Genomic DNA, 27080 nt, shown 5'->3' with positions numbered 1-27080 from the left:
TAAATGGAACACAGTTTCAGGAAAAGAGAGTATCAATCAATTCCAAGTCCAAGATGAACCATATTGGACCTAACAGATGATTTTAAAGTGGCTGTTGTTATATGTGACATGATGAAGCTGCTAACTAATGCCATGGTATTAATCAAATTGCAATACATAAATGTATCAAATCAATATGTTGTACACCTTAAAGTTACATAATGTTATATGTCAATTATATCTCAATAAAATGAATTATTCAAAATTCACAAAACATTAAAAAATTAAAACACAAAAAGGCTATTATAATTACATCAATGAAGTTAAAAACATGCTTTCAATGAATGAAACTCTCAAGAAGAAAAACAGAAACAATGAAAACAAAATGAAATGCTAGAAATGGAAAATTTTCTAAACTTCCTTATGTGATGATTTTCTTACTAATACTATACACTTCATTTATTTTAGTCCTATATTTGATCAGCATTTCACTACACTAAAAGTTACTTAAAGATAAGGACCAAGTCTTACTCATGCTTGAATCTGCAATACCTTTTACAATGCCTGGCATGAAGAAATGTTCAATATACGCCTGTCAAGTTATTTAATTGATGTAAGAACCTGAAGGTTTCCAAAATAAAAGGGAGGAGTGATCAGGATGGTGGAGAAGTAGGGGGACCCTGGCCTTTCATTGTCCCTCAAACACAGGTGTAATGAGGTCAGATTACTTGGAGTATCCAAGAAATAGATCTGCAGAGTGGCAGAAGTATCTCCATAGTTGGAGGGAGACAGCTTGGCAAATGCAAGGTGCATGGAGGTGATTTGGGGGACAGAAAAAATCAGAGTCGTAGAGGGGAGGAAACCCTTTCTGGAGAGACAAAGGGGCGAGACAGAGAGAAGGGTTGAGAAAGTGTGGCATCGCATTAACACAAGAGGAAAATCTCTCTGGACCATGGATTGGGAAGCAAGAAGTAATGAGTGTCCCAGTTCGGTTTTGCAAACAGCTTTTGGAGCTCAAACTCTGAGGTTTTGGAAGTGTGCGACTTTCTCCAGAGTGGACTCATGGCTCATGGTCCTGGGGAGGAAGGATCTGGCCCTGGAGTGCATACCATGTAGATATTTATGGTGTGCACTGGGAAAGAACAGTCCCCTTCCTGGAGTACTTTTGGAAGAAAGTTTGTTGCCTCCCCAAGGACAAAAGACCCTGCAGGTGCCAGCCAAAAGCCTTTTATCAGCAAGGTGGAGAGGCTCTACTCCAGAGGACGGAAGCAGATCCACACCTTGCCAGGTCTTTAAGAGTTTGGGTTTTGAATCCCAGCCATGAACCAAGGAGAGGCACGGGATAGTTGTGGCACAGGAAAAACTTACTGCCATCGCTATTCTGTGAAGGCTTCCTGTATAGTGAGGCTTTTAAGATCCCCGCTCTGGAGACAAGAGATTGGTGTGGTGCCACTTTCCCCACCAAAACCAACATGGTGAGATTTCAGAGAGCAACACAGTTACCCCTAGTGGAGGTGGGCCCCAATTTCACCAAACCCTTCACCTCTGTGCCTAGTAACTGCTTATTTACTGGGGCAAGACTGATTCCTAGCCAGCGCAGCTGGCCTCTTTTCCAGACCAGCATAGCTAACACCTTTCAGGCACCAAGAGAGAACTCTTTTTGTTTCTTTTTTCCTCTTTCTTTTTTTCTTTTGTAATCAGGCTCATAATACCTGATTTTTTTTTTTTGTCATTTCATCTTCTATTTTTCCTTGGATCAGACTTTTTTATTCTTTTCTTTTTCCTACTTTTCTCTTTCCTTCTACTTTTTTCTTTTTCCTTGGAATCAGCTTTATAGTTTTTTTGATTCTCTGTTTGTTGTGTGTGTGTGTGTGTGTGTGTGTGTGTCCCTTTCTTTTTCTTTTTTTTATGGGATCAAGCTACTGACACCTCTTTTTCCCCCCACAGTTCCTTCAACAAACAAATCAAAGCACACCTGGGTAAAGGCCCAGCACTCCACTACTGCAAGGCAGGAGGATCTCTGCAGAGGACTGACTAATGGGAAAAAACAGCCAAAACGAAACAGCAGAGTGCCAACATTGTAAACCAGAAACACTTGCTGAAATGCCAGGATTTTTCATTTAGTAGTACTGACAGGTGCAGGAAACATAACAAGCTTTTAAAACACACAAAAACAGAAACTTAGCCAAAATGAGAGGATGGAGGAATTCTCCCCAAAAGAAAGGTCAAGAAGAAATCACAGTCAGGACTTGCTCAAAACACATATAAACAATATATATGAAGAAGAATTTAGAACAACAATCATAAGACTGCTAGTTGAGCTTGAAAAAAGCATAATACACACAAGAGAGACACTTGCTGTGGATCACAGACTTAAGAACTAGTCAGGATGAATTTTAAAATGCTACAGGTGAGATACAAAAGAAACTAGATACAGTGACAGTGAGGATGAAAGAAGCAGGGGAGACAATAGGTGAAATAGAATATAAAATTATGGAAAATAATGAAGCTGAAAAGAATAGGGAAAAGAAATTACTAGATCATGAGGGGAGAATTATGGATATAAGTGATTCCATGAAATGAAACAATACCCATAACATAGGAGTCTCAGAAGAAGAAGAGCATGAAACAGGGGCAAAAGTTTTATATGAACAAATTATAGCTGAGAACTTCCCAATCTGGGGAAGGAAACAGGCATTCAAGTCCAAGAGTTACAGAGAACTCCCTTCAAGATCAACAAAAACAGGTCAACATCACAACATATCATAGTTAAACTTGCAAAATACAAGGATAAAGAGAAAATTCTGAAAGCAGCTAGGAACAAATGGTCCTTAACCTACAAAGGTAGACACATAAGGTTAGCAGCAGACTTGCCCACCAAAACTTGGCAGGCCAGAAGGGAGTGGCAGGAAATATTCAATATGCTGAATAAAAAAATATGGAGCCAAGAATCATTGATCCAACAAGGCTGTCATTCAGAATAGAAGGAGAGATAAAGACTTTCCCAGACAAAGAAAAAATATGAGAGTTCATGACTACTAAAGCAACCCTTCAAGAAATTTTAAGGAGGACTCTTTGAGAAAAAAAAAAAAAAAAAGACCAAAGCAGCAAAGACTACAAAGGGTCAGACAACATCACCAGAAACATGAAATCTAAAGATAACACAATAACACTAAATTCATATATTTCAATAATCACTCTGAATGTAAATGGACTAAATGCTCCAATCAAAAGGTATAGGGTATCAGAACAGATAAAAAAAAACAAGATACATCTATATACTGCTGTGAAGGAACTCAGTTTATACCTGAGGACACCTGCAGAGTGAAAGTGAGGGGATGGAGAACCATCTATCATGCTAATGTATGTCAAAGGAAAGCTGAAGTAACCACACTTGTTTCATACAAACTAGATTTTATTTATTTGTTTATTTATTTATTTATTTGTTTGTTTATTTATTTACAATTTTTTAATGCTTACTTATTTTTGAGAGGAGACAGAGTGTGAGTGGGGGAGGAGCATAGAGAGAGAGAAACACAGAATCCGAAGCATGTTCCAGGCTCTAAGATGTCAGCACAGAGCCCAAGGCAGTGCTCAAACTCATGAACCGCAAGATCATGACCTGAGCCGAAGTCGGACGCTTACTGACTGAGCCACCCAGGTTACCATACAACTAGATTTTAAAGCAAAGACTGTAGCTAGAAGTTAAGATGGGCATTATATAATATTTAAGTGGCTTATCCATCAAAAATATCAAATAATTGTAAATATTTATGCCCCCAAGTTGGAAGAACATGAATATGTAAATCTATTAGTAATAAACATAGAGAAATTCATTGATAGTAACACCATAATAGTAGAAGACTTTAATACCCCACTTATAGGAAAGGAGAGATCATCTAAGCAGAAAAGCAAAGAGGAAACAATGGATTTGAATGACATAGTGTATCGGATGAACTTAAATATATTCACAACATTTCATCCTAAAGCAGCAGAGTACACATTCTTTTTGGTGCACATGAAATGTTCTCGAGAATAGATCACATAATGTGTCACAAATCAGCCCTCAACAGGTACAAAAGATAGAGATCATACCATACATTTTTTTCAGATCACAACATTATGAAAATTCAAGTGAACCACAAGAAAAAATTTGGAAAGCTCTCAAATATGTGGAGGTTAAAGAACATCCTACTAAAGAATGAATGGGTGAGACAAGAAATTAAAGATGAAGTAAAAAGTACATGAAAGCAAATGAAAATAAAAACATGACAGTCCAAACCATGTGGGATGCAGCAAAGGCAGTTCTAAGAGGAAAGTACATTGCAATTCAGGCCTATCTGAAAAATCAAGAAAGGTTCCAAATACACATCCTAAACTTACACCTAAAGTACCTAGAAAAGGAGCAGTAAGTAAAGCAAAAAAGGCAGCAGAATAAGGGAAGTAATAAAGATTAATGCAGAAATACATGATATATAAACAAACAAACAAAAAACATGGTAGAACAGATCAATGAAACTAAAAGCTGGTTTTTTGAAAGAATAAACAAAACTGATAAACCCTTAGCTAGACTTCTCAAAAAGAAAAAAAAAAAAAAAAAAAAGAGAGGATCCAAATAGGCCAAATCACATATGGAACAGGACAGATCACAACCAACACCAAGAAATACAAACAATTATAAGAGAATACTATGAAACATTATATGCCAAAAACTGGACAATCTGGACAAAATGCACAAATTCCTAGACAGTCACACACTACCAAAACTCAATCAGGAAGAAACAGAAAATTTGAATAGGCCAATAAGCAGCAAAGAAATTTAATCAGTTATCAAAAATGTCCCAACAAAATAAGAGTCCTGGGCCAGATGGTTTCCCAGGGGAATTCTACCAGACATGTAAAGCAGAGTTAATACATATTCTCAAACTTTTCCAAAAAATAGAAATGGAAGGAAAGCTTCCAAACTCATTCTATGAAGCCAGCATTACCTTGATTCCAAAACCAGTCAAAGACTCCTCTAAAAAGGAGAATTACAGGCCAATATCCCTGATAAACGTGGATGTAAAAATTCTCAACAAGATATTAGGAAATCAAATTCAATAGTACATTAAAAGGATTATTCACCATGATTAAGTGGAATTTATTTCTGGGCTTTAGGGCTCATTTAATATTTGTAACTTAATCAATTTGATAAAACACATTAATAAAAGAAAGGATAAAAACCATATGATCCTTTCAATAGATGAATAAAAAGCATTTGACAAAATGTAGCATCCTTTCTTGATAAAAACCCTGAAGAAAGTAGGGATAGAAGGGAATATACCTCAACATCATAAAAGTCATATATGCAAGGCCCATAGCTAATATCATCCCAAATGGGGAAAAACTGTCAGGAAAACGACAATGGGATGTTCACTGTCACCATTGTTGTCCAACATAGTACTGGGAACCCTAGCATCAGCAATCAGACAACAAAAAGCAATAAAAGGCATACAAATTGGCAAAGAAGAAGTCAAACTTTCACTCTTCACAGATGACATGATACTCTACATGGCAAATCTAAAAGACCGAACGAAAAATCTGCTAGAACTGATATGTGAATTCAGCAAAGTCACAGGATATAAAATGAACATACAGAAGTTTGTTACATTTCTATACACAAGTACTGAAGCAGCAGAAAGAAAAATCAAGAAATCAATCCCATTTATAATTGCAACAAAAACCATAAGATAACTACGAATAAACTTAACCAAAGAGGTAAAAAATCTGTTTGTTGAAAACTTTGGAAAGCTTATGAAAGAAACTGAAGGAGAAACACAGAAATGGAGAACATTCCATGTCCATGGATTGGAAGAAAAACATATTGTTAAAATGTCTATACTACCAAAGCAATCTACACATTCAATACAATCATTACCGAAATAACAGCAGCATTCTTCACAGAGTTACAAGAAACAATCCTAAAATTTTATGGATCCAGAAAAGACCCTGAATAGCCAAAGTAATGCTGACAAAGGAAAGCAAAGCTGGAGGCATCACAATTCCGGACGTCAAGCTGTATTACAGAGCTCTAATCATCAAGACAGTACGGTACTAGCACAAAAACAGACACAAAGATCGATGGAACAGAATAGAAAACCCAGAAATGGACCCAAAAATATATGGACAACTGATCTTAGACAAAGAAGGAAAGAGTATCCAATGTAAAAAAGATGGTATCTTCAGCAAATGGTGCTGGGAAAACTGGACAGCAACATGTAGAAGAATGAAACTGGACTACTTTCTTACACCATGCGCAAAAATAAATTCAAAATGTGTGACTGGAAACCATCAAAATCCTAGACAAGAAAACAGGCAACAACCTCTTTGACCTTGGCTGGAGCAACTTCTTACTAGACATGTCTCCAGAGGCACGGGAAACAAAAGTAAAAATGAAATATTAGGACATCATCAAAATAAAAATATTCTGCACAGTGAAGGAAATAATCAACAAAACTAAAAGACAACTGATGAAATGGGAGAAGATATATGCAAATGACATATCAGATAAAGGGTTAGTATCCAAAATCTATGAGGATCTTGTCAAACTCAACACCCAAGAAACAAATAATACAATAAATAAATGGGCAGAAGACATGAATAGACTCTTTTTCAAAGACATCCAGATGCCTGAGAAGATTCTGAATATCACTCATCATTCAAGAAGTAGAAATCAAAACCACGATGACACACCACTTCACACCTGTTAGAATGGCTAAAATTAACAACTTAGGAAACAAGAGATTTTGGCGAGGATATGGAGTAAAAGGAACCCTTTTGCACTGTTGGTGGGAATGCAAACTGGTGCAACTACTCTGGAAAACAGTGTGGAGTTTTCTCAAAAAATTAAAAATAGAACTGCCCTATGACCCAGTAATTGCACAACCAGGAATTTATCCAAAGTATACAAAAATGCTGATTCAAAGGGGCATATGTACCCCAACGTTTATATCAATGCTATCAACAATAGCCAAATTATGGAAAGAGCCTAAATGTCCATCCACTGATAAATGGATTAAGAAGATGTGGTGTATATATACAATGGAATACTATCTAGCAATCAAAAAGAATGAAATCCTGTCATTTGCAACAATGTGGATGGAACTAGAGTGTATTATGCTAGTGAAATAAGTTAAGCAGAGAAAGACAAATATCATATGATTTCACTCACATGTGGAATTTAATAAACACAACAGATTGACATAGGGGAAGGGAAGGAAAAATAAGATAAAAGCACAGAGGGGGGGCAAACCATAAGAGATTCTTAAATACAGAGAACAAACTGAGGGTTGCTGGAGGGGTGTTGGGTGGGGGAATGGGCTAAATGGGTGATGGGCATTAAGGAGGGCACTTGTTGAGATGAGCACTGGGTGTTATTTGTAAATAATGAATCACTGGGTTCTATTCATGAAACCAATACTACACTGTATGTTAACTTATTGAATTTAAATTAAAAAAATAAGTATATAAATTAAAATAGTAATGAAAAAAGTTATCTTTTTACTCTTCTCAAAAATTCTGATCACACTTTTTTTAGAGAGCGTTGGTAACAAAAATCAAGGAATTAAATTATAATAGAATTATTCCTTTAGCACTATGCATTTTATTTTAAAATATTGAAAATATACTCTCTTAAACCACACACTGAGTAGTCTTATTTTTCTTAATTATAATAAGGCCCTATGTAGAATTTTCATTGTGCCAATTCTTAATAGTCCATTTTTAAGTGTTTTCATCTTAAGCAAGTATAGTTGCACAACTATGATGGATTCAAACGAAACTTTTAAATGATTTGTGACTTTGTTTCCTTGTATAGTTGTATATAATAAAAGTTGACTTTTTTTCATAATTCAATTCCTTTGCTTTCTTTATGAAGACATAGGAAGCAAAATAACAGGCCTGCTCCTCAACTACAAGTTTTAATATGCTAATACTTCAAATGTTTAGAATCCAAATTTGCTATTGTATTTGGAGGAGGGGTTGGCAAGGGTCAAGATATATAGTCCTCTGGAAATTTTTGTAAAGAAGACATACAGATGGCCAACAGACACATGAAAAGATGCATTTCATCATCAGGAAATGCAAATCGATACCACAATGAGTTACCACCTTACAATTATCAAATGGCTAGAATCAAAAAGATAAGTAATAACAAGTGGTAGCAAGGATGTGGAAAATAGGAAGTCTCGTGCACTGTTGATGGGAATGTTAAGTAAATTGGTACAACCAGTGTGGAAAACAGTATGGAGATCCCTCAAAAAAAACAAAAAAAAGAAAAATAGAAATACCATATGATCTAATAATACTAGTAGTATTTACACAAAGAAAACAAAAATACTAATTGAAAAAGATATATGCACCCCTGTGTTTATTGCAGCATTATTTACAATACCCAAGATATGGAAGCAACCCAAATGTCCATCCATATGTGAATGGATAAAGAAGATAGGATATGTGTGTGCGTGTATGTGTGTGTGATGGGATATTATTACACAGCCATAAAAGATTAGAGCTTGCCATTTTCAACAACATGGATGGACCTGGAGGGTATTATCTAAGTAAAATGAGTCAGACTGGGAAAGACAAATACCATATAATTTTACTCTTAAGTGAAATATAAAAAAAAATGAATAACAAATAAAAAGCAGAATCAGACCTATAAATACAGAGACAAGATGGTGGTTTCTAGATAGTATTAGGTGGTGGTATGGGCAAAATGGGTGAAGAGGAATGGGAGATGCATGCTTCCAGTTATGGAATAAGTAAGCCACAGAAATAAAATGTATGGCATAGGGAATATAGTCACTGGTAATGAAATAGCATTGTATGGTGACAGACAGTAGCTGCACTTGTGGTGAGCACAGCATAATGTATAGAGTTGTTAAATCACTATGTTGTACAACTGCAACTAATGTAACATTGTGTGTCATCTATACCTCCCCCAAAAAGATATACCGTCCTTTTACTTCTAGAACTTTGTATGTTAGATACATTATAATTTGAATAATGTTCACAACACGTCCTTGGCTAATTATTTTGTTTGACTTTTTAATAATTTCAAAGTCAAGGTTACATACATTTATATAATTCAAACCACTTTTAAAACTAATATGTTTTTAAATCAGGGCAACAAGCAGAGTAAAGAGAATTAATAAAGTATTACCCAATTTCCTAAATCTATAAATTTTACTACATTATGGGTTTTCTTAGGATATCCTCTATAGAAATACATGTTACAGGAAAATTAATTCATTTTGGGTGGCATCTCCTAGATATATTTTTATTAAGATATAAGTCCTATAATAGAAGGGGAGAATATAACTACAACTTACTCCTTGACAATGAAGATAGTCAACTGTCTTAATTATTACAAACAGTACATCACTAGCTTCCCGTTCTGAGAAACACTTTTTTTTGAGAATACGGTCAAGTAGTTCTCCTCCTTTCATCAAATCCGTAACAAGGTAAACATATCTACCATCATCATAAACCTAAAAAAAAAAAAAATTTAATGTTATTTTTAATTATAATTCTTAAATGTTAAAATTATATTTACTTTCCTTTTCTAGTGTAGCTCTAGTGGTCAAAAAGGACATTATCCCTTTACTGTTAATATAGTACAGACTACGCTGAAGATTAAACTGGATAAACAACCTCCTACAGTATTGAGATATGTAAAACATATAATTTTATTAACTTTTGAAGTTGTAAATTATAATTCATCAAATTATATAAATGGAACAATAGGAATCTGTGCCTCTAAAATGGAATCTATCTTATTTTTTTTTTACTATATCATAGCCACTTCTGTTCCCTACTAACAATAAGCTTCCTTCTGGCAGTAAACACATTGTTTTTAAATATCATTCCCAAAATCCATTATCTGATATGGTGTCTTAAATATTTATTGAATTCAACTAGTATATCAAGGAAAATAAATAAGAGAAATACATGTACCCTTTCACTAGGGCATGTGAGATGTTAGTGTATATGCTGTGTGTGTGTGTGTGTGTGTGTGTGTGTGTGTGTGTGTGTATAACAAACTACTGCTTAAAGATTACAAATCAAAATGCATAATACTACTTCACTCAAGAAACAATCCATAATGTTATAGCTATTTACTGTATAACCAAGAAAGTAAAATATTTTAGAATTTGGCAGTTTCCCAATCTCCTATATCTTCTATATTTATAGTACTATAGGATAATAAATGGTGCTGGCTATAATGTTGACTAGTTAATGAGCTAGAATATATTCAAGTAATCAGGACACCTATCATCATAGTTCCTTTTTGATGTTGTATAAGAAGGGTAGGAGTATAGAACCACAGGGGGGAAAAAGAACTGAAGTGGGAAATTTAAGAATTTTGAGATTTTGTGGCATAAAAGTAGAATATACCATAAACAGGAAAAGTTTCAAAAAGAAAATAAAGTACCAAGTCATAACTTCATTATCTTATTATCTGATATATAGATTTTAGATACCTACATCCTTTAAAGTAATAATGTTGGGGTGTTGTCCATAGCGCATTAATATTTCAATTTCTTCTGAAGGGTCTCTCTTACTTTTGTCAATGATCTAAGAAATAAGAAAAATCTCAGAGAAAACCAAATTATTTTCTTTACCTAAAAGTGAATGAAATATTTTAATTTGGTCATATTTTAAGCAAACACTAAAAACTGAAGAATGATGCCTACTTCACATTATTTTAACATTTAAAAATTTCCTATAATGAAACTTAACAATAAAAAATACACCATCCTTAACACTTTCCTATATTCTATATAACTGAAACTATACCAACTGATAATGTGATTCAAATGTGACAGTAATTGTCACAATTGAACAATTTTAACATATTATATTAAAATAAAACTAAAACAAGACATTCATGAAATACACCATTCCTCCAAAATAAAGTTTTAGAAATGCAAATGAAAATATTAAGTCTTAAGACTTTTCCTCATTATTTTATCTTTGCTATCTCCACTTGCCACTGAAAAATGTCTGTCAGTTAACCTTTAATTTATATATATATATATATATATATATATATATATATATATATATAAACAAACAAAAGAGTTAGACTCAGATAATACCTTCACTGCAAATTCCATGTTCGTAGCTGTATGTATGCATCGCTTGCAAACAGAATAGGAGCCAACACCAATATCTTCTTTTAGTTCATATAATTCAGCAAATTGTCCGGAATTTCCATTTATCTGTTTTTTTTTTTAAAAGTAAGATACTAAGGAGAATGAAATATGTTCACTTTTTTATCTTCTCTCCTAAATATGCATTAATCTTAAATATTTTAAAAAAATATTTTAGATAAGTTTTATCAGTATTTGTAAAAGGTTTAAAGAGATTCTGAGCTGATCCTAAATTTTAGGTTTTCTAGATCCCCAAAGCCAATACAATAAATCAACCAGCTTATACACTGCCATTACACTTTTCTTGCCAGAGGAGATTACGTAAATATAAGTAAAGGTTAATTACTGTCTGCTTTTTTTCCAAAACATATTGTGACACCTTTAAATCATATTATACATAGAGATCAATTTAGAAGTTAAATATCACTTAAAAATTACTGTAAATCCATTAGCAATAACTGAAAGAAATAGTTATCCCTACACTGAATAATCTGATTAGGTGGAATTTACCTGAACAATTGGTAACACATTTGCACTTGTAACAGGAGTGATTTTATATTCTTCTGCAACAGAAGTTGCCACAAAGCTGAATCCTTTGAAGAGTTGATGAGCATTAGCACTAGCTGGCAAACCAGGAGAATCTAATATCCAAATAATATTATTTAATTAGAACTACACAGAATTATGTGATATGAAATGTTAGCATTTCTTTAAATATAAAAGAAACCATTAATTGCTACCATCAGACATAGTATATCATGTGTTTGATTAATCATATATTATCTGTCTCCTCATGCTAGTATGCAAGCCCCATGGATTGTAATTGTTGCCTCCCTGTTCACTGCTACATCTTCACTGCTTAGTACCTTCAATATTTGTTGGCATTCAATATTTGCTGGATGAACGTGTGAAATACATGCTACTATAAGTAGAACTTATTAAATTATAAATTTTACGAGTCCGTTATATATGTCATGTCTTACCTCCTACCCCTTAACCTATAATTCATTAGCATGTGAAAGGACATTTAAAAGAAGGAAGAAAAAATTTTACCCTTTGCTCTAGCCCCTACTTCCCTGATAAATATTTCCTATTTAAATCCTCTGTTTGAAAGATGTGCAACAATGATGTATATAAGTTCTGCACTTTCATAAAGGGCAATCAATTATCTGCAAACTTAAAAATCATTTAGTTTTACCTAAGAAGCTAGTTTATTTTTTAACCATCTAATTGAATGAAAGCCCCAATGTTACATATAACAAATATGCAATACCTTTAGGTGTTTTTGCAGTAAATTCAGGATCAAAACAAAAAGTATCATCTGGTTTTCCAGAAGTCGGTTTGAAAGGAGGTTGAACTTCTCTTCTATATAATTTCTAGAAGAAACAACAGGGTAGTGCAAAATCATATTAACACTCTAAAATTATATTTTGTAAGGGAAAGCAGAACATAATATTCACAGTCTTTAACAGAAGCTCACAATTTAATAAATAAAATTTTAACAGGCTTCAGATACCCATTAACCAAATTGTCAAAATTTGAGAGATAATATACACAATGAAACAAGACCAGGAAACACAGCACTGATGCCAAAGGTTGTATTCACAAGGAATGATATTCAATTTTGATATCAAAAACTGACTTGAATTTGCATTAGTAAAATAACCATACAGAATATACCACAATGTGACCATGCAGAAACACCTGGCAACATTCAAGAATTTCAAAATTAATAGACTATCTTCAAGAAGTATATATCTCACCTAAAACATTTTGTTTTTACATTAAAAATGCATTAAATACACTGTTTATGACTCTTCTTATATAATTCAAAAATGTAATCTTGTCCAAAATTTAAATTCCTAAAATTTATGTTTTTGAAACACATTTAAAACATCTTAAAATGTATACAATCTACTCCCATTTTTTTGAAAGCAACTTTTTTAAAAGGTCACAGACCCACAGTGGGGGAATATTAATAGAGAATTACTTTGATTTTCATTTATTTAAATAAATAAACATTATATTCTTTTGTTATTTAAATTAAACACAATGGACATAAACTGTTTAGATATGAGAATAATGAAAAAAAAAGGAATTTGCAGTTTGTATACTTAAGAAGAAAGGAAGAGTAGATAAGCATTAGAAAAAAAAAATAAACCAGTGAAGAAATGGGCAGAAGACATGAATAGACATTTTTCTAAAGAAGACACCCAGATGGCCAAAAGACACATGAAAAGATGTTCAACGTCACTCCTCATCAGGGGAATACAAATCAAAACCACACTGAGATACCACATCATGCCAGTCAGGGTGGCTAAAATGAACAAATCAGGAGACTATAGATGTTGGAGAGGATGTGGAGAAATGGGAACCCTCTTGCACTGCTGGTGGGAATGCAAACGGGTGCAGCCACTCTGGAAAGTAGTGTGGAGGTTCCTCAAAAAATTAAAAATAGATCTACGCTATGACCCAGCAATAGCACTGCTAGGAATTTACCCAAGGGATAGAGGAGTGCTGATGCATAGGGGCACTTGTACCCCAATGTTTATAGCAGCACTTTCGACAATAGCCAAATTATGGAAAGAGCCTAAATGTCCATCAACTGATGAATGGATAAAGAAGATGTGGTTTATATATACAATGGAGTACTACTTGACAATGAGAAAGAATGAAATCTGGTCATTTGTAGCAATGTGGATGGAACTGGAGAGCATTATGCTAAGTGAAATAAGTCAGGCAAAGAAATACAGTTACCATATGTTTTCACTCATGTGGATCCTGAGAAACTTAACAGAGAACCATGGGGGAGGGGAAGGGGGGGAAGTTACAGAGAGGGAGGGAGGCAAACCATAAAAGACTTAAATACTGAGAACAAGCTGAGGGTTGATGGGGGGGGTGGGGGAGAGGGGAAAGTGGGTGATGGGCATTGAGGAGGGCACCTGCTGGGATGAGCACTGGCTGTTTTATGGAAAACAATCCGGCAATAAATTATGTTTAAAAGAAAAAAGGGAAAAAAAAGTGACACGGGGATAAAAGGACACCAGGGAAAGAAGCACATACATATAACACAGGGCAGACTCCCATGTAGCGTGCCCATTGAGTGGTCTTTTAGGGTATTAATACTAACAGTTTCTGTTATGCAATTTTACAATTATAAAAAATAAGTCACTTTTTCCAAGTTTTTATTTAAATTCCAGCTAGTTAACAAACAGTGCAATATTAATTTCAGGTATATAATTTAGTGATTCATCACTTACATACCACGCCCCGTGCTCATCATAACAGGTGCCCTCCTTAATGCCCATCACCTGTTTAACCCATTCCCCCATCCACTATCATTTTGTTCTCTAGAGTTAAGAGTCTCTTTCTTGGTTTGCCTCTTCTTCCCCGTATGTTCATCTGTTTTGTTTCTTAAATTCCACATATGAGTGATATCATATGGGATCTTTCTCTGACTGACTTATTTTGCTTAGCATAGTACACTCTAGCTACATCTATGTCATTGCAAATGGCAAGATTTCATTAGTTTTTAATGGCTGAGTAATATTCTATTCTATATATATACTACAACTTCTTTTTATATTCATCAGTTTATGAACATTTGTGTTCCTTCCATACTTTGGCTATTGCTGATAATACTGTTGTAAACATTGGGGTGCATTTATCCCTTCTTTTTTTTTATCCTTTGGGCAAATTCCTAGTAGTAGAATTTCTGGATAGTAGGGTAGTTGTACCTTTATGTGAGGAACCTCCATAATGTTTTCCCAGAGTGGCTGCACCAATTTGCATTCCCACCAACAGTATAAGAAGGTTCCCCTTTCTCCAAATCTGTTGTTTCCTGTGTTGTTAATTTTAGCCATTCTGACTTGTATGAGGTGAAATCTCACTGTAGTTTTGATTTGTATTTCCCTGATGATGAGTGAAGTTGATTATCTTTTTATGTGTCTGTTGGCCATCTGGATGTCTTTGAAAAAATGTCTATTCATGTCTTCTGCACACTTTTGTTTGGATTATTCATTTTTTGGGTGTTAAGTTTTATAAGTTCTTTATAGATTTTGGATATTAGCCCTTTATCAGATATGTCATTTACAAATATCTTCCCCAATTCTGTTGATTGCCTTTTAGTTTTGTTGATTGTTTCCTTCACTGTGCAGAGACTTTTTACCTGTTAAGTGTGGTTATCTACCACATTTAGATTGGGGAGTATGAAGGAGGAAGAGAAATGAATTAGAATTCATTTTCTTTAAGAATTTGCCTTATCATTCACCTCCTCACCTCTATCTCTTCCTCCTTCACATTCCCCAACCTAGAACAGGGGAAAATAGTAACCACACTTAACAGGTAAAACATATGAGAGACAAAAATTTACTAAATATCATCCACACACCTACTGGTTCAAGGTAATTGCCATGACATCTACACCTCTAAGTAAAACCCTCATATCAAAAAAAAAAAAAAAAAGATTAAGTTTATCAGCAAAGCCCAAATATGAGCATTTTATTCTTCAGTGTTAATTCATATTAAGTCACTCAGTGACAAAGTTTCTACTGAACTTACAACTGAACTTACATTCCAGTCAACATTTGCAAAAAAAAGATGTCTTTTGATTTCCTCAACTCCTTCTGAACCTATAAAAAAGGAAATAATTTTTTACTGGTATAATTATTTTTAATCTTTCTACCTGGCTTCTCTGCTGTTATCTGTACAAACGAATACACCTTTAATATACTCCTTGCAGTGAAATGTTTATTATTTCTTATTTGATATTTTGGGTTTTTTTCAATTTAATATAATAAAACATAACTGATGCTCACACTGAAGCATATAAAGTATGATGAAATAATGAAATTCCTTCTAAATCAAATAAAAATAATGTTTAACACATCACTAAAACATATATATATATGTATGTATATATATATATATATATATATATTTCACAATTAAACTTATGGCTTAGTATCTCAAAGCCAAATTACAAAGTGAAATATAATAAAGTGATATTAAAATTTTAACACAAAAATTAAATAATATAATCACATTTGGATCCAGGGAAAGGCTATCAGAAAGTGGCCAAATAATGAGTGGCTATGGAAACATATTTATCTCAAAGAATACTTGAAGGGACAAAATAATTACCTTCAAATATCTAAAAAGATTACCTATATAAGGGAGAATTCTGTGAATTATTTCAAAAGAAGTAATCCATATGATATACATAATGACATATATTAAATGGAAGTTCTGAATAGCTAGACTATTGTTAAATCATGGACAAAACAGAGTTTACTGGATCTATGTGCTTACAAAATGCAAACTCGTAGGTGTAAATATATAGCAGCAGTAAATGAACTAGGCCAGAAAACATAAAGGTACAATGATCCTCCCAAAACAGGCAGTGTATTTTTGTAAAAGTTAAGGCAATAAATAATACCCAGTCTATTTGCTGGATTTCTTTTGAATAACATCCTTAGTAGACTTTGTGCTTCAGCACTAAGAAACTGAGGCATTCCGAGTTTTGCTCTGAAAAAGATTTTTAGAAAATTTCATTTAAATCTAGACATACTTTAAATTGACAAATCTAAAAAAGAACTTAAAAGAATGTTTTAACAATGAAAAATAATGTCCCTTATATGGTAGGAGAAGAAAATAAGACAGTGTGAAAAAGTGTTCTTTTGTGTCAATTGAAAACAAATTTCAAGAAACTGAAAACAAGGAATTTTTCCCAGAAGAAAAAAAAAAATAACTGTTTACACTTACTTTAATATCATATTCATGGTCTCATTTCTGTCTTTACCTTGAAATGGCAGAGTACCAGTAAGCATTTCAAACTAAAACAAACAAAAAGTAACACATAATTTGCCAGAGCTTAGAATATATGATAAAATTTTTTAGGAAAACAACTGAGACTTGTAATACATGATCATCAAATGATGAAGGATCTATACGATAGGTCAAAATAGGAACAGAAAAGTAAGTCAATTAAGGAAATGCACTGCTGGTACCTCACTATGTATAGCCCAACTGATAGGTGACCTGTAGCAGATGAAACCAACCAGTTTTTTTTTTTTTTCAGTCCTATCTAATCTGGCTAGGTTCCCAAACCAAAGCAATTTGAAAATAGATACACAGCATTTTCTTTTAAACCAAAGATACGGTCTTAAAGCAAACATTTAACAATGAATGGAAAGTAAAACTAAGCAGGGAACCATTTCAAATTCATAAGTGCTTTGTACACCTGAAACTAATATTACACTCTATATTAACTAACTGGAATTTAATGTTTATTTATTTTTGAGAGAGAGAGAGAGAGAGAGAGAGAGAGAGAGAGAGAGAGAAAGAGAGCATGAGTGGAGGGGGGATGCAGAGAGAGAGAGAGACACAGAATCCGAAGTAGGCTCCAGGCTCTGAGCTGTCAGCACAGAGCCCGTCGCGGGGCTCGAACTCACGAACCGTGAGGTCGTGACCTGAGCTGAAGTCAGATGCTCAACCTACTGAGCCAGCCAGGTACCCCTGGAATTTAAATAAAACCTTAAAAAAGAAGATACACAAAAGGCCAATAAGCACATGAAAAGATGCTTAACATCATTGGTCATTAGGGAAATTAAAAAAAGAAAGATGTAACCATTATCATTCTCTTCACTCCAAAAAGCAATAAAAAAAGAACAAGAAAGCTACACATGTACACCAGTATCTTAAAAAAAAAATAAGAAAGCTGCGCATGGCATAAAAATAAACATTTTCCCTAAGATATTAATTGCAATGTAGATTACTAGAACATTAAATAATGGTGTAAAAAACTAGTTTTGAAAATGAAGATCATTATACTTCACTAAAAAGAAAAGTTTTTATATCTCTAATATTTAAGTCTTGAACTTAGATTCAGTAATGACTTTGGCTTCAGTCCTCTGCTCATTTATCTGAATTCATAACCTTAGATTATTAATTCAACCCTTTCCTATATATTGATGACTTTCAAATCTGTTCCAGCCTCAATCTCTCTCAAGTCCTAGTTCTCCCTCCCAAATCTACAGTAATGTTTCTTAACTGGATGTTGAAGAAGTAGGGGCAGGGGCCACAGAAAAAGAAAGAAGACAAAGAAAGTATGGTATATGGGGATCGTCTCTCTCAAGCTCCAGTCCTCTGCTTTCAAATTTAAAGTTATCGTTCTCTATTGGTGACCAGAGTAGCAGAGGTGGTAATGGCAAGGACAAAAAGTGGGAGCATATTATACTGAAATCCACCTCCCACCTAAATTAAATTGCATGTTGGCTAAGTAGTATTTTTAAAGGTCTCCAGATGATTCTGATCCTGTCTCCACTGATCCCTCCTAATTTATTACCACCAAGGGTTTAACCACAAACCTGTAATAACCTATGCAACATGTTATAAATAAACTATTTCTCCACTTCCAAAACCAGTTGCCCTTTCCAGGTATGTCTTTTCTGCTGAACTATCATTCTTTTCAAACTCCCTAAAGTTCATAAATTTTAGAGGTGTTTTTATCTTTGGCCTTCACCCTCTCCATCTGTGACATTAAATCAGCTATTAAGATCAGCCACTTCTTCCTTTGACATATATTTAAGATTTCATCTTTTATATTCTATAATATTACAAGTGTCTTGTAAGGAGACCTTGTTGGTCTCCCTACTTCCAGTTTCCTCTATTTACAATCCATTTATACAATGCTGTCAAGGCTAATCTTCTTTAAATAAATTTTTCCCTAATTACTATCTTGTTAAAGAACTACAAAATTTGGGGTGTCTGGGTGGCTCGTGTCAGTTAAGCATCTGACTATTGATATTGGCTCAGGTCATGATCTCACAGTTCATGAGATCCTTGCTTGGGATTCATTCTCTCTCTCTCTCTCTCTCTCTCTCTCTCTGTCCCTGCCCTCAAAATTAATAAAGATGAAAAATTAATAAACATTAAAAAAATAATCTACAAAAGTTTCCTACTACTCAGAGTATTGCATGCAAATGCCTATTGGCATATAGTCTCATTTCCTCCACCATCACCCTCATTCTCTACTACTATTCTACTCAAACTAGTTGTCTAGGTCTTTGCTACTAATATGATCCTTCTTGATTTGCAGCTATTTAAATTTTTCTACCCTTCTGGGATTAATCTAAGCTCCACCTCCTCCACTTTTCCTACATCAACTTATATGATTTCTTGCCTGAATTCCTAAGGTATATTTTTGGATGGTTCAATTAGCTATTTCAATTGTTTCCCTAACCAGATTGTATGCCTTCTTTGGTCATGGAAAATGTCAAAATTATATCTTCAGTTTTTTGCTACCCCACTATCCTACACAAATGTCAGGTTTATAATAGGCCCTAATATATTGAAGTGTCATATAGTATGTTATAAAGTAATAAATAGGCAAAATGGATTATCAGCAAGATGGATTATACAAACGAATTGATTCAACAGCTATTCACTTAGTGCCCTACTTGATACTGAAAATATACTCTTAATTTATACCAAATTAGTCAGTTTTTATGCCTGCTATGCTAGGTATCATGACAGATGAAAAGTAGCATGAGACATGACTGCTCTCCACAAAAAGTTTAGTCTTTCTAGGGACATGCCTGAAACAATTTGACAATAAGTTTATGGTAAGGTGCTAAATTCTGTGATACCCAAGTAAAATAATATATGATACTTTTTTAAGTTTATTATTTTTGAGAAAGCTGGGAAGGGGCAAAGAGAGAGAGGGAGAGATAATTCCAGGCAGGCTCTGCACCATCAGTGTGGAGCCTGATGTGGGGTTCAAACCCATGAACCGCGAGATCATGACTTGAGCTGAAACCAAGTGTCAAGCACTTAACTGACTGAGCCACCCAGGCAATCCCCCCCCCCCCGGTGTGACATTTAAACAAAGTATCCTGGGGGTGCCTGGGTGGCTCAGTCAGTTAAGCATCCGACTTTGGCTCAGGTCATGATCTCACAGTTCGTGAGTTTGAGCCCTGCATCGGGTTCTGTGTTGGCAGCTCAGAGCCTGGAACCTGCTTCAGAATCTGGGTCTCTCTCTCTCTCTCTCTCTCTCTCTCTCTTTCTGCCCCTCCCCTGCTCATGCTTTCTCTCTCAAATAAATACGCGTTAAAAAAATTAAAGTATTCTGAAATCTAAAATCTGGTAAGCCTTTTTCTAAGTTTCAAATTTGAATAGCTTATAAAAGAATGCTACCATTTACCTTTTCATCTAGAAACTTTAAAATAAATCAGAATACCAAAATCGTAATTATTCCTTTATAACAGCTAGCCAATCAGAAGGTTTTTTTAAATAATCATGAATTATCAAAACTCTATTCTCACCTAACACATTCCAAAATTTAAAACAAAATTCTAAATAATATTAATTTTATATTGGCATAACTTAAAAATAACACTACTTACCATAAGTACACCATATGACCACCAATCAGCACTTTGGGAGTGGCCTCTCCTATTTACTACTTCAGGAGCCATGTACTCCACTGTACCACAAAATGAGTAAGCCTTCTTTTCTTGATCTACAGATTCCTTGCTGAGTCCAAAATCTATGATAACAATGTGACAGAAAAATATATCTGAAGATACTCAGAAAATAGAAACTACCAAAGGAAACAAAACTATGTGTTAGAACTTAAAACAATTCATGGATGGGCTATAATTACTCTTAAGAAAGCTCCGGTGAGACAAATAATGGAAAACAGCCTGTATTTCATTATACCATTTTAAGAGCATTTAGAGATTGCTCAGTTAAATTCCATCCTCAAAATACATGTTTTCATATTTATATTAGTATATCATTCAGCAATTTTGAGAGGTCAACAATTAAATCATCAAAGCTGTCATACTGTTCTAAGTTTTAAAATAGACTAAGACACAAAAGAGACACTTTTTAAAACACTAAAAAAGCAAATTATGCTTTTGAGCTTCCATTTTTGTTTAAGGCTTTCAAAGAGCTAAAGGTACCAATATATAAAAAACAATCATTCCTATGTATTAGCAGTGAAAATTGGAAGTTGAAATGTAAAAAGTACCATTTATAATACCACCAAAAAAACCTGCATGAAATCCACAGGCATATATACAAAGTAGATGTAAGACCTGCATGCTAAAAATTAGAAACACCTATGAAAGAAATCAAAGTAGATCTAAATAAGTGGAGAGACATATTGTATGCATGGTTTGGAAGATTCAATGTTGTTAAAGATATCAAGTCCCAAAATACTGATCTACAGTGTCAATGAAACTTTAATAAAGTCCCAGTAAGATTTATTTTGTAAAAATAAAAGAAAACTAAACTTAAAATTTATAAAAAAGACTCAAGAAAATAGAATAGCCAAAATAATTTTGATGAAGAAAACCAATGAAGGACTTACACAACTTCACTTCAAAACTTATGATAAAGCTACAGTAATCAAGAAAGTGTGGCATTGGAGAAAGGCTACATGTGTATATATCAATGCAAAAGGAGAGTGCCCAAGAATAGACTAACACATACAGTTCTGCTATAATGCTTGTTTTGAAAATGCAAATTTATTCCAGCATGATTGATATATTAGAGAACAATTTAAGCATAACACAAATTTCAAATGGGTTTGACTTAATGTGTGGTTTATATGCAATTTTGTCTATAAGAAACACTAGGTGAGACACTATAAAACTGAACCTAGCTGGGGGTGCCTGGGTGGCTCAGTCAGTTAAGTGTCTGACTTTGGCTCAGTTTGTGATCTCAGTTGATGAGTTAGAGACCCACATAGGGCTCTCTGCTGTCAGCACAGAGCCTGCTTTAGATCCTCTGTAGCCCTCGCTCTACCCCTCACCCCATCTCAAAAATAAATACTTAAAAAAATGCACCTAGTTGAACCAAGCCAAGTAATGATAGATACATGCACATACCCCAAACATCTGCCAGATTTCAGCTCATTATGTGTATTATGAGCTACTCCTGCCCACCTGTAGTGTTACAATCTTCCTCCCAATTCCACATAATCTATCTTCTACCACTTCACAGTAACCAACATACTGCAACCTTTCTGACAACAATTCTACAGGCAAATATCAGGATTTTTTTCAAGGTAAGGTACCTTTTTATTGTAGTATTTACATATTCTTAAACATTTAGATTATGTAAAATAATGTTGTCATTTTTATCAACTTCTTTAGTGTGCACTGGTTATATATTTGAGTGTTAAATCCCTAACCCCATTTCTCCCATAAGTCCTGTGCTTTTTATTATATGTAATTATTCACAGTGAAGTGATTTTTTAAAAGATCACATGTGCACATGTGCTGTATTAGAACTTGCTATATATTGTCAATTGATTCCTGATAAAGGTGTAAAAGCAATTCCATGAAGAAAGTTCTTAACAACAAATGGTGACAGAACAATAGGATTAATATCCTATTAATCCTCATACCAAAAACATCCTCATACCATAAAAAATTAACTAAACATGAACCACAGAACTAAATGTAAAACATAAAACTAAAATTTTCAAAAGAATAAAAAGAAAATCTTTGTGATCTTTTGTTAGGCAATGATTTCTAAGATACAACATCAAAATATAATTCATTAAAGAAAAACGTTGATAAATGGACTTTATCAGAATCAAAGCTGCTCTTCAAAAAATACTGTTCAGAGAAGAAAAAAGAAGCTACAGACTGGAGAAAATATTTGCAAACTGCATACCTGATATAGCTCTTGTATTTGGAGTATATTTAAAAACTCAAAATTCAATAATGAGAAAATAATACACATTTTTTAAATGGGCAAAAGATCTGAACAGACATTTCTCAAGATAAATAAATGCATAAAAAGATGCTCACTGTTGTTAGTTATCAGGGACATTCAAATTAAAACCCCAATGAGATACTACTACATGCCTATTAGTAGAGCTAAAATAAAAATACTGACAATACCAAGTAATGGCAAGGATGTAGATAGAGCAAGTAGAGCTCTCCTATGTTGCTGATGGGTATACAAAATGGTACAACCACTTGGAAAACAGTTTGGAGGTTTCTCACTAAGTTAAAAATACACTTACCATATGACCAAGCAATCCTACTCCTTTGGTATTTACTCAAGTGAAATAAAAATTTATATTCATATAAAACCTGCACATGAATATTTACAGTGGCTTTATTTATCACTTTCAAACTGGAAACAACCCAAATACCCCTTAATTGGGGATTAGACAAGCAAACCATGGTATCATCATAAAATGGAACACTATTCAGCAATAAAAAATAAACTGATACATACAAAATATGGATTAATCTCAAATGCACTTTATTAAGTAAATGAAGTCAGACTCAAAAGGCTATTTACTATATGCCTCTGTGTACATTACATTGTGGAAAAGGTGAAACTGTAATGACAGAAAGCAGATGGATGTTTAGGTAGGGTAAAAAGGAAGGTAAAAAGGACTTATGCAGAAATTGTGGAGAGTGGTAGAATTGTATTATACCTCTTTTTTATTTCAAGTTTTTATATAAATTCTAGTTAGTTAATATATATGGTAAAACTGGTTTTCGATGTAGAATTTAGTGATTCCTCACTTACATAATCTTGATGTTGGTGGTAGGAATACAACTAAATGTATTTGTTAAAGTTTGCAGAACTATAGATGAGAAAGTGATTTTTTTAAATTAAACTTTATATTTTGAGACAATTGCAAACTCACATGCAGTTATGTGAAATACTACAAGAGATCCTATTTACCTTTTACCCAGTCCCCCCCCATGGTAACATCTTACAAAACTTATATTATAATATCACAGCCACAATACTGACAAGGATGTTGCCATGATACAGAATAGTTCCATCACCACAAGGATCTGAAGAATGAGTTTTACTGTATGTAAATTATATCTTAATTCTAGAAGTGATAAAAAAAAAAAAGCTGTAGCCCTACATTGCTCTTAAAATAAAATACCAACATTAATAATTTTATCATCCTTCAAAACTAATTTTCTAACCATGTTTAATATTTTCATTTAAAATTCATTTATCCTTGTATAATAACTTGAATGAATTATGATTTTTAACATAATAAATTTTTCAATGTACTGTTATTAGTTTCTTTCTCTACATTTTGAGACTTTTAAACTCTTGCACATTCCATTTCAAAGATGAAATATAATAAAGGCTAGTCTTCAAGGTCAGTTCAGCTGAATATAACAACATACCTTGCAGAGAAGAACACTGGTTTCTTTGGCCATTCCACAGAGGAGGAGAAAGGGAAGAGAATTTTCTTATCCTCCATTACCTTTCAGAGATTTATACCACTCCATAGAGGTCCTCTGCTGTTTTTTTTTTTTTTTTTTTCTGACAAAACTGACATTTAACACTAGAATTTGCTCAGCAATCAATTGACAAAAAAAAAACTTTTATGATAATAAGACTTAGCTACAAGATTAAATAAAACATATGTTAATTAGTGATTTCTCCAACCCACTATTTTAAAAACAAAATGCAGAGTTCAGCTACAAAAAGGCTCCTTTTGGGGAGGGAGGGCGGTATATCTTTGTAACCTTAAAGGATTCTATGATTTTAAAATTTAAAAGCCTGCCTAGAAAACAATAATAAGTATTTACTACGAGTAAAAGTAATTTCAGTGACTAATTTGCAGATAACCATAAAAATTATTAAAACTATTTTAGTGTATACATTTTCTCTTAAATATCTAGTTCAAGTACTGTGTGATATAAATTTCTGACACTGTATATTTTTTCTCCATTCTGTTTATATAAATTACCCTACATTATGTCCCTCAGAAAACACATTATAGCAACTACAGAGAGTTCAAATCAATTGTGTGTTCAATTTATGGTTTTTAGTGGGATATTATGAGTAAATATTATTTTCTAAACAGGCAAGTCATATTACATGGTTAATTTTATATAGACTATAAGGTGGGGTGTTTCAGAAAAAAGTAAGACATAAAAACAATATAAATAATATATTGACATGTATGCAGATATTTTCAGGGTACTTATTCTCATTCTACTGATCTTATTTTATGCAATCATAATCTTGGTATGAAGTCAATTAGGCTCAAAGCATAGTCATACCAATGAACCTCTCTATAGTCCACTGCCATTCCAGCTAACCTGTTAAACATTAAGTGTATTCTTTACATCTAGAGGATTTTTAAAGTAGACAGGTCAAAAGAAAGATATTGCCTGTCTCTGGTACTTTTTACTGTAGTATTCAAAATGGGAGGAAGAAGATAGGAAAAATAAGAGGAAAAGGAGAGGAAGATGGAAGAAAAACACACAAAAATTAAAAAAGGAAGAAAAAGAGAAGGAAATAATAAAAAGAAAATAATTTAAAGGAAATAATGAAAAAAACATTATTAGAATATTTACTATGAATGGTCACACTTTAACCAACCTGATTGGGATGTTATGAGGTTAAATTCATAAATTTATTACTCATTTAAAAACTTTGAATTAGGCTATAATTATAAAATAGTGTCAATTACCTAATATTCATTATTGTATATTTCTTCAAAGAAATTTTTATGGCGTCTTGAGGAAAATAGATTGAATTGTGCATATATATATTTTTTTATCAATTAAATCTAATATGTGCATATATATATATATTTTTAACAATTAAATCTATTTTCCTTAAGATGCCATAAAGATTTCTTTGAAGACATATACAATAATGAATGTATATATATGTGCATATATATATATATATCACATTTTCTTCCTGTTACAAGCCTTCTGTCCTTTGTTTATAAGTTAACATTTACTCTAACTATTCCTTCCTCCTCAGCCAGTTTAAGTCCAAAATCTATAAAAGAAAAATTCACATTACAAGACTAAATATAAAATATAAATATAAAACAATTTGACATCATTATTCTCTTACTGGAGAAAAGAGGTATAGGTAGGATTTATTCTAATTTTTTCCCACCTCCTTTCTTCATTCCTTACAAAACAAGTATACTGTAGTTTTTAAATGAAAATAATTAAATTCTAACCAACTTTGCAACAAAAACTTGAATGCTATAAAAAATTATATAATACATAAAATCTCAAAACTATTATTCTCTCTTCCTATTTTTTTTCCTTTTCCTCTTTCAATCCCTTTAAATCTACTTTGTATCTTTTAAATATGAAAAAGAGAATCAGGCTATGAATTAAAAAGATTTACTAAATTTTATTTGAGCTTGGTCACATTTTCCTGAGCTTTCAAGTTAACAGCTTTATACTTTATTTTTACATTGAAGCAGTATACTTAGGAATTTATTTTTTTTTATTTTTTTTTTATTTTTTTTTATTTTTTAATATATGAAATTTACTGTCAAATTGGTTTCCATACAACACCCAGTGCTCATCCCAAAAGGTGCCCTCCTCAATACCCATCACCCACCCTGCCCTCCCTCCCACCCCCCATCAACCCTCAGTTTGTTCTCAGTTTTTAACAGTCTCTAATGCTTTGGCTCTCTCCCACTCTAACCTCTTTTTTTTTTTTTTTTTTTTTCCTTCCCCTCCCCCATGGGTTTCTGTTATGTAAAGCAACTTACCTTTAAAGTGTACTGGTCCAAAATTCTCTGTAAAGACCACATCTTCATTTTATTTCTGTTTTAATATTCTGATAATTAAATAAAGATTTTACTATCTATTTATAACATAATTAGCCTTTCGAGATTGACTCACTCAGCATAATGCCCTTGAGTCCATCCAAGTTGTTGCATATATCAAGAGTTCCTTCCTTTTTACTCATGGGTAGTACTCCATTGTATGGATGTATCAGTTTGTTTATCCATTCATTCTCTGAAGGACATTTGGGACATTTCCAGTCTTGGGCTATTACAAATAGAGCTGCTATGAAAATTCGTGTATAGGTTTTTATGTGCACATAAGTTTTTATTTCTCTAGGATAAATGTC

At 33.2% G+C, this 27080-nt stretch overlaps 1 protein-coding gene across 4 annotated transcripts in view; it reads right to left on the bottom strand.

Moving 5' to 3' along the window:
- The window catches only part of RPS6KA6 (ribosomal protein S6 kinase A6), a 219391-nt gene that overhangs the window by 46016 nt on the left and 146295 nt on the right, over positions 1–27080 (bottom strand). For 3 of the 4 annotated variants that reach the window (XM_053891451.1, XM_053891454.1, XM_053891452.1), the window contains 10 exons: positions 26849–26998; positions 20579–20721; positions 16938–17008; positions 16612–16700; positions 15747–15805; positions 12448–12550; positions 11685–11815; positions 11121–11243; positions 10507–10596; positions 9351–9509 (listed from right to left, as the gene is read on the bottom strand). In XM_053891451.1, coding sequence (XP_053747426.1) covers positions 9351–9509; positions 10507–10596; positions 11121–11243; positions 11685–11815; positions 12448–12550; positions 15747–15805; positions 16612–16700; positions 16938–17008; positions 20579–20721; positions 26849–26998 — 1118 coding nt within the window. The remainder of the gene's footprint in view (positions 1–9350; positions 9510–10506; positions 10597–11120; positions 11244–11684; positions 11816–12447; positions 12551–15746; positions 15806–16611; positions 16701–16937; positions 17009–20578; positions 20722–26848; positions 26999–27080) is intronic. The other variant, XM_019429490.2, reaches the window with a different exon arrangement.

This window comes from Panthera pardus, unplaced genomic scaffold (assembly GCF_024362965.1).
Source record: "Panthera pardus isolate Hobbes unplaced genomic scaffold, ASM2436296v1 HiC_scaffold_27, whole genome shotgun sequence".
Classification (NCBI taxonomy): domain Eukaryota; kingdom Metazoa; phylum Chordata; class Mammalia; order Carnivora; family Felidae; genus Panthera; species Panthera pardus.
This window is presented reverse-complemented; position numbering and strand designations above follow the sequence as displayed.